This window comes from Tupaia chinensis, unplaced genomic scaffold (assembly GCF_000334495.1).
Source record: "Tupaia chinensis unplaced genomic scaffold, TupChi_1.0 Scaffold000029_1, whole genome shotgun sequence".
Lineage (NCBI taxonomy): Eukaryota > Metazoa > Chordata > Mammalia > Scandentia > Tupaiidae > Tupaia > Tupaia belangeri.
In genome coordinates this window covers 136,477-150,727 of record NW_006159459.1, presented here as the reverse complement: position 1 = coordinate 150,727, position 14,251 = coordinate 136,477, and the positions used below count along the sequence as shown (strand labels likewise).

The following is a 14,251-nucleotide window of genomic DNA, read 5'->3' as shown; positions in this document are numbered from 1 at the left end:
GCGCGTGTGCGTGCATGTCCAAGATCCCAAGAGGAGAATGGAGAAGAAGGGATTGCTGCATGGCCATTTCCCCTGGGGGGTGATTTCTCGCTTTCTGTCTCTGTCTCTCTGTTTGTCTGGCGAGCGCATGAGCCCTATAGCAAAAAAAACAAACAAACAAAAAAAAAAAACCACTCTCCAAGAAAAAGGCGTCTCATATGCGACATTTAATCTGAAAGACCTGTACAGTGTGTTTGTGTGACCGAAAAGTTTGTGAGGCCACGTTAATAAGTTTATACTGCGTGGGAAGTATAATAAATTAAGCATTTCAGAAGGGGAGTGATATTACGTAGTATTTCGGTTTTTAGTTTTTGTTATATGGCGCATGCGCTCGTCAGAGAGAGAGAGAGAGAGAGAGAGAGAGAGAGAGATTTACTTCATATAGAAAACCAACTCATTTGAATACTTCTGTATTAAAAATCTATAATATGGTATTTGGGTTAGGATATTAAGAAAGGATGAGTCATACTTCTTGCATTTAAGTAGCTTTCTACATACTAGAAAAGAAAGAGTTCAATACAACAATGTCTAAAATACAGATAAATTTTGACAAAGGATATAACTTATTTATTCAGTAAACAAAATTACACTTTATATCTACCTATTCTGAGCACTATGAGAGATTTTGAGGATAGAGCCATGAAAAAGGCACACAGAGCCTCACAATTTGGTGGCGATGACAGATATTCACCAAGGAAGTTACCAAGAAGCAGAGTCTGCACTGTGAGCCAGACACACAGAACCAAAGAGAGATGACCCAGCTGCAGATGCTGCTAGGTTAATGAAGAAGCTGGCCTAGAAAGTGAGCAGTGACTAAGCATTATGATACACGTACTCATAGAACAGGCAGGAGAGCCCAGGAGAACGAAGGAAGTGCAGCCATCTACATGTTCTAATCTTAGATTTCTTACTTTGTGACAGGGCATGCTGTATAAATATGGGGAATGTTCTCTAGCCCAGCTAAAATTCATGCTTGGTGAGCGACAAGTTGAGTGTGACCAAAAGAAATGAGAATATAGAGAAAGAAATGATTAACTCTTTTTAGTTTTTCCACAGATGGCTTCATGAAAGGTGTCATTTGAGATTAGTTCTTCAGGAAGGATTCAGGAGCAGAAGATTCTGGATGAAGGAATCAGTGAGAACTAATGTACAGTTGCAGGAAAGTATAGGATCTCAGCACATACCGCAAGGTTCAACAGAACTAGATTGTGGGTTAGAGTGTAAGCCAGGCAAATCGTTTTATTTTTAAGTATATTTATTGAGAGAGAGAGAAAAAGAGAGAGAGAGAGAGAGAGAGAGAGAGAGAGGGAGAGAGAGAAGTCATCTTCCCGGAGGAACACCATGCACTATACCTTCTCTCCCTTCTCCATTCCCTCAGGATTCTGGGCATACAGGCACACATGCTCTGCAGATGGACCTGTGAGATTCAGGGCCTTAACATCCACGCCACCTACTGGCCCTCTTTCGCGTTTTAAAAACTTCGCAGAGGCCAGAAAGCAGGGAGCGTTTAAGAGGCATAGGTGGTTGGTTACCTGGATCTGAGTTAACTCTGGTTGTTAACCCTGGTGACTGGCTAGTGAGACAGGTGGACCGAGGCTGTCATCTGTGATAGAACAGAAAAAATTCCAATGCACTTAGAGAAGTCAGGCAGATGACTCGTAAGTAACAGGAAAACAAATCAAGCCTGTCGGGATTTCTTGACATGAACTGCGGAGACCAGGGCAGCCATGCTTGGGGACTGAAGATCTCGAGTCAGAGGTACACGGGCCTAGGAGTAAGAGTGAACTTCGGCCCGGCCCTGCTACTTCGGTAACATTAGATGGGGGGACTCTGGAGACGAGCTGAGGTTAAACTCTGACCCAGCCACCAGGCCCAGGCCCAGCCACCAGGCACAGGCAAGCGCAGAATTATCAGTCAGTGAAGGGACTAACCTTTAGTTAGAACTAAAGGTGGGATAGCGCCACCAGTCCTCTGCTTCTGGTGCAGGAGCAGACGTAGGCCACGCGGGACCCACCTCCCTGTCGCTAGTTGGCCCCTCCCCGGAAGTGCCTCTCACTGTGATCACTTCCGTTACCCGACGCTCCTGCTCATCTCGCGATAACAGAGAGTGCCTATGTGACCTGAGCTAAGCGGAAGTTGGGCCTCTTTTTCGTGGCGACTCGGAGGAGGTCAGCTGCTTCAAGATGAAGGTAGGGGGTGGTAATGGGTGTTGGATTTGGTTTAGGGAACGGGAGCGAGATCCAGGATGCAGTGTTGCCGCAGTCTCCGCGATCCAAAATCCTGGCTCTAGTTAGGGAAGGGTCTAAAGCAGAAGAAAGCTCGCTCTCCTGGGGTCGGAGGGCCTTAGGAGAGCGGATGGCGGGCGATTGCGACCGGAGCCGTGAGTGCTGGGAGCGCCATGGTGGCGTCCTCGCGCTGTACTGGGACCGAGGTAGGCGTTCTGCCCGCTTTGCGGCAGGTCTGTCATGCGGCCCTCGGTCCTCGCTAGTAAGATCGTATCCCTAGCTCTGCTTAGGTGAATCACCGCGGAGCGCCCTCGCTCCTGGAGTCATTCCGTGGAGCTTGGGAGAAAACGTGAGGCGCTTGTTGGGTGTTTTATGCGTACACGTGCTGCTAGAGAGTAAAATCGACTGCTTAGATTTTTTGCTGATCTCGTGGGGGTGACATGAAAGGCTTTTCAATAGCGTTATTTTTGCGGATGACTCTACAATTACCTGTGTAACTGACCTCCCCACCGCTCAATTCCTAGCTGAATATTTCCTTCCCAGCCACGGGCTGCCAGAAACTCATTGAAGTGGACGATGAACGCAAACTTCGTACTTTTTATGAGAAGCGTATGGCCACAGAAGTTGCTGCTGACGCTTTGGGCGAAGAATGGAAGGTAAAAGCTGGCTACCACAGCTGCTTTCATAAGAGATGGTAAACGCTATTGCTGTTTGGTGTTCAAATTCTGGGTTCTGACCTCTGACCTTGGGGTAGATAACTTCCAAGTATCAATTTTAGGAGCTATCACCTGGCAGGATTATGTGGTAGACAGACTAAGTGGGAAAATACACGTGAAAGTTTACACGAACTAGTTCTTGCCTGACTTTTCAGCACAGGACAGCTGTCCTAAGACTCCTGAAAGGTGGGTGGGTGGGTGGTTTAAAGCACCAAGAAGGAATTTTTGTGATTTGTTGCTTCCCCCCTCCCCCCAACATTGACCTTAGTGTTACTGCTAGTAAAATGTAGGTTAGGAGAATGTGACTTGAATGAGTTTTCCACTAAAGTTGGCAATTTGGAAACAAAACTTAGTTATTAGATAAAACACTTAACATTAAGATGCTGAAAATGATCTTAATACTCCCTAGAACAGAGGTGGTTCATAGATGACACAATATGTATTTCTTAATGTTTGAATAGAAATAGTAAATGTGTTGTGTATCTGCAGGGTTATGTAGTCCGAATCAGTGGTGGAAACGACAAACAAGGTTTCCCCATGAAGCAGGGCGTCTTGACCCACGGCCGTGTCCGCCTGCTACTGAGTAAGGGACATTCCTGTTACAGACCAAGGAGAACTGGAGAAAGAAAGCGCAAATCTGTTCGGGGTTGCATTGTGGATGCCAATCTGAGCGTTCTCAACTTGGTTATTGTTAAAAAAGGTAAGGCTTATTCTGTTTTCAGTTCTGTTTTTTCTGGAAATTGATTTAAAGTTAGTTGAATGCTTTTTTTATTTTCAGTATCTGCACTGACTAGTGTTTTTTGGGTTTTTTTTTACAAGTGTAGTTGTAAGTTAGTGGTTCTGCATTAGGGTCCTTAATTATAAAGAGGTTATTGTAATATTTTTGTTCATTTGTCTCTTAAGGAGAGAAGGATATTCCAGGACTGACTGATACTACCGTGCCTCGTCGCCTGGGGCCTAAGAGAGCTAGCAGAATCCGAAAACTTTTCAATCTCTCTAAAGAAGATGATGTCCGTCAATATGTTGTAAGAAAGCCCTTAAATAAAGAAGGTAGGCTGTATTACACAATTTGAGGCTTGCTTAATTTTAGTAATTTAACCCTAGCATTTTGTGCATATTAGAAGATAACATTTGTGCATTACTGTTTATTAGGGAAAATAATTTGAGTAGAAGTCCAGGTGTGTGTTTGGTATTAATCCTTGCTTTTCATCCAGTGCCCTGTAAAGTGTTTGTTTGGAAATATGCCTGTGAGGCATTAACACATACAGAGTTGTCCAAAGAAAACTTAGCAGACTATTTTTAAGTTCATTGCTTTGAAGCTTAGGAATCACAAGAATTATTAGAAATAGTGGAGTGTGACTGATGTTGTCACCTTAATAATGGCCTTTTGCATTTCTTTTTATGCCAGGGGTTTTAAATGATATTTTGACCTACAAAGGAAATACTTGTTTTCACCTACTGAAATCATTTTAACTTCTGGCTATTTTTTGCATCTGTGTGCAGGAGATCATAGTAGTGATGGCTTCAAGGATTATAAGTTAGAAAAATATTTTATCCAGAATACGAGGGAGTAGATGTTAGGATTTTGGAGTCATACATTTTTAAGAACATATGAACAAGAAAAAAAAGAACATATGAAGATGTATAAATCCACTGTCGGTCCACAATAGTGGTAGGGTATAATACTAAAGTTAGGGTGTCAGTTCAGGTTGAGTTTTCCTGGCATCTGAAAAAAAAAAAACTTACCTGGGTTTTGGTTTCTAAGATTGTTGTGACTTGGCATTTAATACGTGCTTATCAGTGACTCATTCTAAATACTTGAGCACCTACTATGTACCAGGTACTGTTTAGGTGCAGGGGATAATATAGCATAGATAGAGACCTACGACGTGAAGTTTACATTGCAAAAAATATATTGTAATAGTGGTAGGGTATAATACTAAAGTTAGGGTGTCAGTTCAGGTTTGAGTTTTCCTGGCATCTGAAAAAAAAAAACTTACCTGGGTTTTGGTTTCCAAGATTGTTGTGACTTGGCATTTAATACGTGCTTATCAGTGACTCATTCTAAATACTTGAGCACCTACTATGTACCAGGTACTGTTTAGGTGCAGGGGATAATATAGCATAGATAGAGACCTATGACGTGAAGTTTACATTGCAAAAAATATATTGTAATTGGCAAACAGGTGATGCAGGTTTTTAAGATAGAACCTAGACAGGTAAGCATTCCCCCCCCTCTTTGTTTTTTTAAGAATTAGTTTTTTAAATTTAACTTGAGAGAGGAGCTGGGGGGTGAGAAAGAAATCAGCTTGCCAGGTCTGGGACTCAAACTGCACACCACCTGCCAGCCCCAACATTTCCTCTTAAAAACTGAGGTATTTCTTCCACAAAGTGTCTGTGAAGTCAAAAGGCTTTTTACTGCAAAGCAGATGTATAATCATTACTAATTTTGGAGTCTAGACCAGAAAGACTAAATGTGAAGGTATATAGTCTGTGTCACTTGGGTATTCTATAGTTTAGTTCCACTAGATTGGTAGGATCTGTCATGGGAAATAGATTCAAACATAAATGAGACTAATTATTGCTTCAAAGTATGGTAGGAAGATGTAGATAATGGTTTTTACATTTTTAATTTGCTACAAGGGTGCGTGTATGCTCACTAGAGGGCGGAAGGAGTAAGAACACCCCCGGGGGCGGGGGGGGGGGCAGTGGCCATGTTGTAATCCCTGTTCTCCTTTGGGGATTTTAGGCACACATGCCTATGTGCCTGGCATGCTTTTCAAGCTGCCTGGTCTGGGACTCAAACCACACAGCCATGTAGAATCCAGTTGCCTTAACCACCATGCCCTTGCTTGGTCCAGCTTTACATTGTTTTCACAGACCAGCTAAGGCTGTTTTAAATTGATGTAGCTGTGCTTCAGTTAAAACACAGGCTGTGGTTACTTTCCTTGTACAGTAGTCCTTCCCACGCCCACTTGTGGTTTAGCTTTCCACAAAACTGATGGTTCAATATTTTGAGATACCACACTCCTACATCTTTTATTAGTGTTTTAAATTTGTTCCACTTTTATTATTTTTAATATTACTGTGATTAACTTATAAACCAAATTATCAAAGGTATATATGTAAGGAAAAACACAAAATATAGACTAAAAGGGCTTGGGGCATTTGCAGTTCAGGTATTCATGGGAGGCCTTAGATATTCTCTATTTGTGGTACTTTTACAGTACTTAGCCTATCTTTTAGATTTTTATTGTGGGGTAGTAAGTATGTTGAGTTGTAGATTAGTTTAGATTTGATTTAAAAGACTTCATATAACCAAATCCTTCTATAGGTAGGTACTGTTTGTAAACCTAATAAATTAAGTTTACATCTGTTTCTAATGTTTTCAGAGTATAGATATGGACCCATGTGACTGACCAGGGATTCAGATCTCTGGGTCTGTTTGAAAGCATACCTTTTGCGTGCACTTGTGAGTACGTGCTTGCCCAGACTCCTGAAAAGCTAGAATGCTGGTCAGGGGGATAATGGCATGAGGAGACCCTGTAGAGGGCGTGTCTGTCCCACTGATATGCATATGTGTGTTGTCTACTATGAATAAGATGTGGATAGTGAAGAACACATCAGCACTGAAACACGAGTAAGTCATCATTTGAATTTTTAGGTAAGAAACCTAGGACCAAAGCACCCAAGATTCAGCGTCTTGTGACTCCCCGTGTCCTGCAACACAAACGCCGGCGTATTGCCCTCAAGAAACAACGTACTAAGAAAAATAAGGAAGAGGCAGCAGAATATGCTAAACTTTTGGCCAAGAGAATGAAGGTAAGCAAGGTTACTTGGGAGACTTGGTTTTATATCTTGAACCTACACAAGCCTTAACTACATTTTTTTCTGGTTTTATTTAGGAGGCTAAAGAAAAACGCCAAGAACAGATTGCGAAGAGACGCAGGCTGTCCTCTCTGAGAGCTTCCACTTCTAAGTCTGAATCCAGTCAAAAATAAGATTTTTATGAGAAAGAAATAAACAAGATCAGATCTCAAATCTCCTTTGTCTTTTCATTGAACTAGACAAGACAGAAACTCAGGTCATAGAAAGGTGGGAGGTGGATATAGCAATCCTACAGCATCTACAGGGGAAATGGTCTTCAAATTTGGAGACTGGTACTGTCCTGCTATGGAAAAGGGGACATGGCATAGGAAGGGATTTTTAGCATAAAACAGGTGCTGTCCCTTCAGAAAGGCATGAAACCAAGTTGGAAATAAATGACTTGGACTTTTAAGTCTTTTGTACATTTATTTTTAGGAATACAGCTTTTCTTAAAGATCTGTACAGCTTAATACATGAGAAGTGGCTTGTGAAGATAGACATTTGTCATGCTTTTTGAGACAACTTGTTAAAGCAGAGTTGATATAATTTGTAAATAGTTTACAATGCAGATTTTTTTAATTGCTGCAGATTTTTTGTATTAACAAAGCTCTTCACCTCTAAACTGTTAACCATGCTTGAATTCTATTCCACACTGAATAGGAATTGAGTGAGCCTATATAAGAAACACTTGTGTCAGTGAAAAATGGAGAGTATATTTTTTTCTAAAGTACAATGGCCTCTAAACTAACTAGCATATTTAACTACAGAAATTTCTTAGGGCACATGCACTTGGAAAAGGAGACCAACCCTCAGTGTGGAGAGTGGTCATGCCACAATATGTCCAAGATTTTGGTCATGCATGTGTTCTACCTGATAAAGCTGCTGGGCTGGCTGGGCCTTGAACCATGGTTGGCCTTGTGGGATCTGTCTCTATAAGGCTGGCCCAGGATATGCATTAAGGCACATTAGGTTTTAAGTTTAATAGAAGTGTATTTGCTGTTGTATAAAAACAGGTTAGTAGATTTTGTGAATAGCTTGAGTGTAGAGCCTAAAGGAGTATTTCACAGTCTACATGTACAAGTATAAACAAGGCCTGGTTAAAATGCAGCCTAATGAAATAGTCCCAGATTCTACATTACTAGTATACCTCCCACGTGAGACTAACTGCAAGTTCCTGACTGTTGAGTATTGCCTAAGATTCTGTGACAACAGTAAAAAGATACCCATTGCTCTAAATACATGGTGTTTCCAAAGACAAATTGAAGAGGAATTTTGAGGGGGAAGGGTGTTAGCATAAATTGAACATTAAAAGGAAAAGGAGATTGGCTATTTAAAAAAGTTAACCCATAACAAAAAGGACTGACCCTTGGACACTAATTAGTATGTGGTTGACTGATGCACAAAACCACCACCCAGATGAGCTTAAGCAGAATAGTCATGGAAAAAGCTGTGGTTCAATATTCTAGCTCATGAATTCTAGGTTTAAGAATATCCAATTAGAATGATGGAGAGGGAAAAACGTGAATTATAAAAATGCTCATTCTTGGAAAACCAGCAGTTGGCATAATGGCTATGTTGCTGGACTACAATGCAGTCAACTGTGGTTTGAGTCCCAGACCCTGTCGCTTTTAACAGGTCAGGTGTCTGTGTGCCCAAGATCCAAAGAGGAGAATGGAGGAGAAAGGATTGAGGTATGGTCAACCCCCCCCTCGGGAGTGGTTTCTTGCTTTCTGTTCCTGGTGAGCGAATGTGCACTATAGCAAAAATTTCTCAAAAAAAAAAGCTCAATCGTGGGACAGCAGTTAGCATAATGGCTATGTCGCTGACTCCCATGTAGTCGACCGTGGTTTGCGTCCCGGACCCAGTGGCTTAAAACATGCCAGGTGCATGTGCATGCATGCCCCCAAGATCCCGAGAGGAGAACGGAGGAGAAGGGTTTGCGGTGTGGCCATCCCCCCAGGGGGGCAATTTCTCGCTTTCTATTTCTGGCGAGCGCACTGGCCCTATAGCGAAAACCTCCCCCCCCAAAAAAACTCAATCTTGTGCTGCCAGTGAGTCCCAGGAATGTGAAAGCTACAATATCCTGAAGTTATGGGAGCCCCTCTGCTAATTACTAACCATATGAATTACTGTGATCAAGCTAGAAATTGCAGTTAAAAACCTAAGTCATAGCATCTAAGCCAAAATCGTTATGAGATAATGCTAAACAATCTGGACTAACTTGAAAATTTGCTTTCAGAAGCTATCAGGACTATATCGTACTGTAAAGTCATTTTAGACACTTCTCAATATTTTAGATACTTAGTCATTTTTTCCCTGTAAATTCTGGTGTGTGCTGGGGAAAAAATACAAAAAATCAGTCCCTATATCCAAAGAGGAGCAGCAGGCTAAGGTTTCTGAGGTATAAATTAAAGATCAGAAAAGTTTATCATTTGATATAACCATACAGATTTTTGTAATGGGAAGTCATTTGGTAACAATTCAAGTAATGAAGACTATAGAGGAGAAATGAGAAAACTAATGATACTGAAATCCTAAAGAACATAAAAGTTTAAATTCATCTTACAGATTTCAGGAGTCTTTAAAATGTAACAGACAAGCACAGCAAACTTAAGAAATTTTACTTTTATTCAACCTCAATGTTTTATATGCAAGATAATTCCAAACTTTCTGTCGGGTCAGTAAACAGTATTAAAACTAGTTACCAAGTCTGAAATTGCAAAAATATATATTCTGAGACAGTGCAAAAGAGTCATTTTGAAGGTAACTAAAATTACAATCTCTGACAAGTTCTTACTGAGCACTTCCATAGTAAAGAAAATTCTGCATAGGTCAGATAAACCCGTGAATGCTGGAAGACTGGTACATTAGTTTTTAAAAAATTACACCAAGTAGAGATTTGTGCTGTTAAGCTGTACCACATGGAAGTAATTTTTGTGTGTAAAATTATTTAGTTATCTGCATAATTAACCGTAAACACACACAACTATTGGCTTTTTAAACTGCAGCGTTAAGGCAAACATACTGATCCTAACATTTTTAACAAAAGGCATGATAGATGTCAAAGGCATGTGAGGTCATGATTTTCTTAAACCTGGCAACAAGCTAAATAAGCTTTAAAGTTTTAAGATTTAATTGATTCAACCTAAAAAAAGTATTTACAAATACACATTTTTACTCATAAGCATAAAATCTATTATACAAGAATAAAACTTCTGTGTACAGTGCAAGTTTATCCCACAGGTTTTAAAAAGTGACTAATAGCAACAATTTTATGTGCTTGTACAAAGATTTCAGGTACAAAGACAAAATACACTTAAGCATTTTAAACATCTTCCAATTAATTTTGTAAACTATTACGAAGCTAATTTATTTTAACAATGATTGGCTCATTTATTCCAATATTAAAGCTATTGCAAATTAACATGGTATTGGGAAGAGGAGGGAAGTAACTGGCTATTCAAGATAAAATTCATTAAGCGAGATAATACATAATATGAAAGGTGAAGATATATATTAAATTTAAAGTCAGGGTAAAAGCAATTGTCATCAGACTTTCAGGTAATTTTGAGATTTAATGACTACAGACAACTTTAATTGTAGTCATTTATTTCATAGTCAACGAGACCCCTTTGAGAAAATTGTATTGCAACATGCAATCTAGGAATTTTAATAAATACACACTTATACTATGGCTGTATGTACATATACCTACACAGCCCCACACATTTACACACATAATGAAAACAGATACTCTTATAAATTGAGATACTTGTTTATGCCATTTCCCAAACCCAAGAGCTTCAAATATAAACAAAATGCCTAAGGTGAATATGATTTTTCTCCTTATTTCTATCAAACAACTAGAAATACTGAGAAACTAGTATTTCCAGCAGAGGCAGAAAAATAGTTCAGGAGTTGAAAGACTTCAGTGACAATAAGCCCTGGGTCGTTTTAACAGCAATTTACATTGCGAGATGATTCAGTATGAATTACAGACATTATATACTGTCCTTCAGAGTTACTCATTTCAGTTTTCACCGATTTTTAGGATATGGAATAAACCTTGAATGTTTCCGTATTGAATCTATTATACCAGTACTGCATGTCCAAATTCTAATGAATCTCACTTAAATGAGAGGTGCTCCGAAACACTTCCTGCACCACTCCACACTGGTACTTGGTGGAACATCAATCTTCTGCAACTTTTCAAGAATCTCTGAAGACAGACTATTATATGCAAGTCCGTATTCATTGTCAAAAGCCTCTGAAAGACATTTTCAAAAATGCAGTTGTAATTTGTTAATAAAAGCTATGCATCTAAAAATAGTAGTCAAATTATATATATACACATACATATTTAACCAACTCACCAATATCAATATTTTCTCTCCCAAGAGACACTAATGATAAGAAGAGTATTTCTCTGTATAAACTCCTAGAAAACAAATATATTTTAAGTCAATAGCCACATCATAAAACACAGATGCAGATTTTTAGAAAATGGTGAAAGCAGATTAAGTTTTGTAGTTAACAGTAATGTACACGTCAGTGTCCTTGTTTTGATATTACAAGTTTTTGATAGTTTTATGAGATATCATCTTTGAAAGAAGTTGAGTGGAGGGTACAATGAACTTTGTGCTATTTGTGTAACTTCCTATATCTACTTTAAAAGTTTTATTGTTGGGACCAGTAGTTAGCATAATGGCTATGTCACTGAACTCCCATGTAGTCGACCACAGTTCGAGTCCCAGACCCGGTGGCTTAAACACAGTGGGCGCGTGTGTGTGCGTGCCCAAGATCTCGATAGGAGAAAGAATAGAGGAGAAGGGATTGTAGCGTGGCCAATCCCCCCTGGGGGGGTGATTTCTCATTTTCTGTCTGTCTCTCTCCAGCGAGCGCACGTGCCCTATAGCAAAAACCTCTCCAAAAAAAAAAAAGTTTTCTTTTTGTTGTTGTTTTGTTTTTTAGGTTAATGAGCATAAAACTTCACACCAAGAACAATGAAGGGAACCAGCAGTTAGTGCAATGGCTATGTCGCTGGACTCCCACGAGGTCGACCGCGGTTCGCATCCCAGACCCGGTGGCTTAAAACTCACGCTGGGCGCGTGTGCGTGCATGCCCAAGATCCCAAGAGGAGAATGGAGGAGAAGGGACTGCGGTGTGACCATCCCCCCTGGGGGGTGATTTCTCGCTTTCTGTCTCTATGTCTGTCTCTGTCTGTCTGGCGAGCTCACGCGCCCTATAGCGAAAACCTCTCCAAGAAAAAAAAAAAAAAAAAGAACAAAATAGCTTGTTGGGAGCCACCCTAAGACCTGCTGGTTAAAGTGTAAGGATCCCACATGGCTGACTGTGTGGTTGAAGTCCTGGACCTGATGCTTAACACACCAGGGTAGGGAACAGCAGTTGACACAGTGGTTAAGGTGCTGGACCCCACATGCTGACAGTCGTTGGTGGCTTGAAAAACTTGCAGGCATGTGTATGTGCCCAAAATCCTGAGAAGAGAATGGAGAAGGTATTGCAGGGTGGCCATCCCTCCTTGGAGGTGATCTGTCACTTTTCACACTCTGTCTCTCTTTGGCAAGTGCATGCACTCTATAGCAAACTGAAAGATAAAAAATAAATAAATAAAGATACTGTTTTGCACACACATGCCCAAAATCCCAAAAGCAGGAAGAGAGAGGGAAGGGAATGTGATGTAATCATGCCCAGTAGAGGATAGACAGTTTCTCTCTTTGTCTGTCTGTCTGTCTCCGGCAAGTGCCTACATGCTGTGGTGAAAAAAAAAAAAAAAAAGCTTATTGACCCAGCCTCTCTGGTGTAGTAATAGCATACCAGATTATGGAGCTAGGAGTCATATGATGACAATAGTTCAAATCCTGGCCTGAAACGTATCAGGTGCATGTCCACGATCCTGGCAGATTGGAGGACTGGTGGAAAATAGGGAATTACAAGATGACCAAGCCCCATGCACAGTGCAACTTTCTCACATGTGCACTTTTTCATGAACAAAACCAAAAAATTGATAGAAAAATAAATGGCTCAGGCTATCTGGTAGTGTGGAGGTTAAGGTGTTGATTACACAGTTCAAGTCTCAAATCTGGCGTGAAGAACATGTCAGGCACAAGTGCCCGAATGCCCAAAATACTGAAAGGAAAATGGAGAAGAGAGGGAAGACAGAAACTATCCTCTCCACTGGGCATGATCACACTATACTCCTCCATTTCTCCTTTTGTGATTTTGGGCACATGCATGTCTACCCATGGCCATCCCCACTGAGGGGTGCTTTCTTACTTTCTCACTCTCTCTCTCCCCAGCCCTATAGCAAAATTATAAAAAATTATTTTTTTTTAAAAAAAAAGCTCATTAGCTATCTAAGTAATATTGGGTTGTTGGAAAAGTCATGCCATATTTTTAGAAATAAAATTCTGTTTAATTAAAATGTACAGAAGAATTTTTTCTCATTTTTGCCACTCAAGAAAATAATTATTTCTGAGTGAGTGGTCTCAAAGCCTTGGACACAAACAGTGTGAAAGGTGGTATAGTCTCTTGAGGATTTAATCTAATAGCAAAGGATAGTCACACCTTTATTTGGCTTGTGAACTAAAAATGTTATAAATGAGGGACCAGCAGTTAGCGTAATGGCTATGTTGCTGGACTCCCATGTAGTTGACCATGGTTCGAGTCCTGGACCCAGTGGCTTAAACTCATGCTGGGTGTGTGTGTGCATGTGTGCCCAATATCCTGAGAAAAGAAAGGAGGGGAAGGGATTGTGGCGTGGCCATCCCCCTTGGGGTGTGATTTCTTGCGTTCTGACTCTTTCTCTCTCTATCTTTCTGGTGAGTGCATGTGCCCTATAGCAAAAACCTCTCCAAAAAAAAAAAAAAAAGAAAGAAAAGAAAAGAAAAGAAATAAACATGAGGGGGAAATTTAGAAATGAACTGATATCCACAGGAAAAACCTGGAAGGTAATGCTGATTCTAATGATACTTCATGTAGACTCTTGATTGTCAGGGTGGTCATCTCCTCAACTGTTGATATTACAAGTGGATCCACCCATTTTCACTACTGATTCTTGCTCTATCACTTTTGAGATTCTCTGCAAAGATGCTATGACCCAAAAAAACTTGAAGGAGGCCCTGGAAACATTAGTGATATTTGATGTAATTGATTATGCTCCTTTTTTTCTGCAGCTTGCACTGCAAAATTCACTTAATGCTGAGACAGGTCTGAGAACTGATCCAAACATGTTAGCAGACAATTGTTAACAAGATCAGGATAATTCCACATCCTTTGAATCAATAGGGTGCTTCTATCTCTTTTCTAATTTATTTCTATTCCTAATCACTAATTCTTTTATGTCCAACGAGAAAAAATATATGAGTATCACAGGACGTTAACAAC

The 14,251-nt window shown here is 40.3% G+C and overlaps 3 protein-coding genes across 6 annotated transcripts in view; 1 reads left to right on the top strand and 2 right to left on the bottom strand.

Annotated features, from left to right (window-relative positions):
• The window catches only part of ACER2 (alkaline ceramidase 2), a 64,227-nt gene extending 62,164 nt beyond the window's left edge, over positions 1 to 2,063 (bottom strand). Inside the window, exons 1-2 of one of the 3 annotated variants that reach the window (XM_027771250.1) lie at positions 1,971 to 2,063; positions 1,572 to 1,642 (exon numbers count right to left, since the gene is read on the bottom strand). The gene's annotated coding sequence lies outside the window, so the exon portion shown is untranslated. The remainder of the gene's footprint in view (positions 1 to 1,571; positions 1,643 to 1,970) is intronic. The other 2 variants (XM_027771245.1, XM_027771247.1) reach the window with 2 other exon arrangements.
• A 59-nt stretch (positions 2,064 to 2,122) lies between these two features.
• Positions 2,123 to 7,021, top strand: RPS6 (ribosomal protein S6). The gene is made up of 6 exons (XM_006140321.3): positions 2,123 to 2,228; positions 2,789 to 2,920; positions 3,470 to 3,680; positions 3,884 to 4,030; positions 6,645 to 6,802; positions 6,886 to 7,021. The coding sequence occupies exons 1-6, from the start codon at positions 2,223 to 2,225 to the stop codon at positions 6,979 to 6,981; spliced, it is 750 nt and encodes a 249-aa protein (XP_006140383.1). The 5' UTR covers positions 2,123 to 2,222; the 3' UTR covers positions 6,982 to 7,021.
• Positions 7,022 to 9,457: 2,436 nt separating this feature from the next.
• Positions 9,458 to 14,251, bottom strand: part of DENND4C (DENN domain containing 4C) — a 110,765-nt gene continuing 105,971 nt past the window's right edge. For both annotated transcript variants that reach the window (XM_006140319.3, XM_006140320.3), the window contains 2 exons: positions 11,221 to 11,285; positions 9,458 to 11,114 (listed from right to left, as the gene is read on the bottom strand). In XM_006140319.3, coding sequence (XP_006140381.1) covers positions 10,978 to 11,114; positions 11,221 to 11,285 — 202 coding nt within the window. In that variant the 3' untranslated portion in view covers positions 9,458 to 10,977. The remainder of the gene's footprint in view (positions 11,115 to 11,220; positions 11,286 to 14,251) is intronic.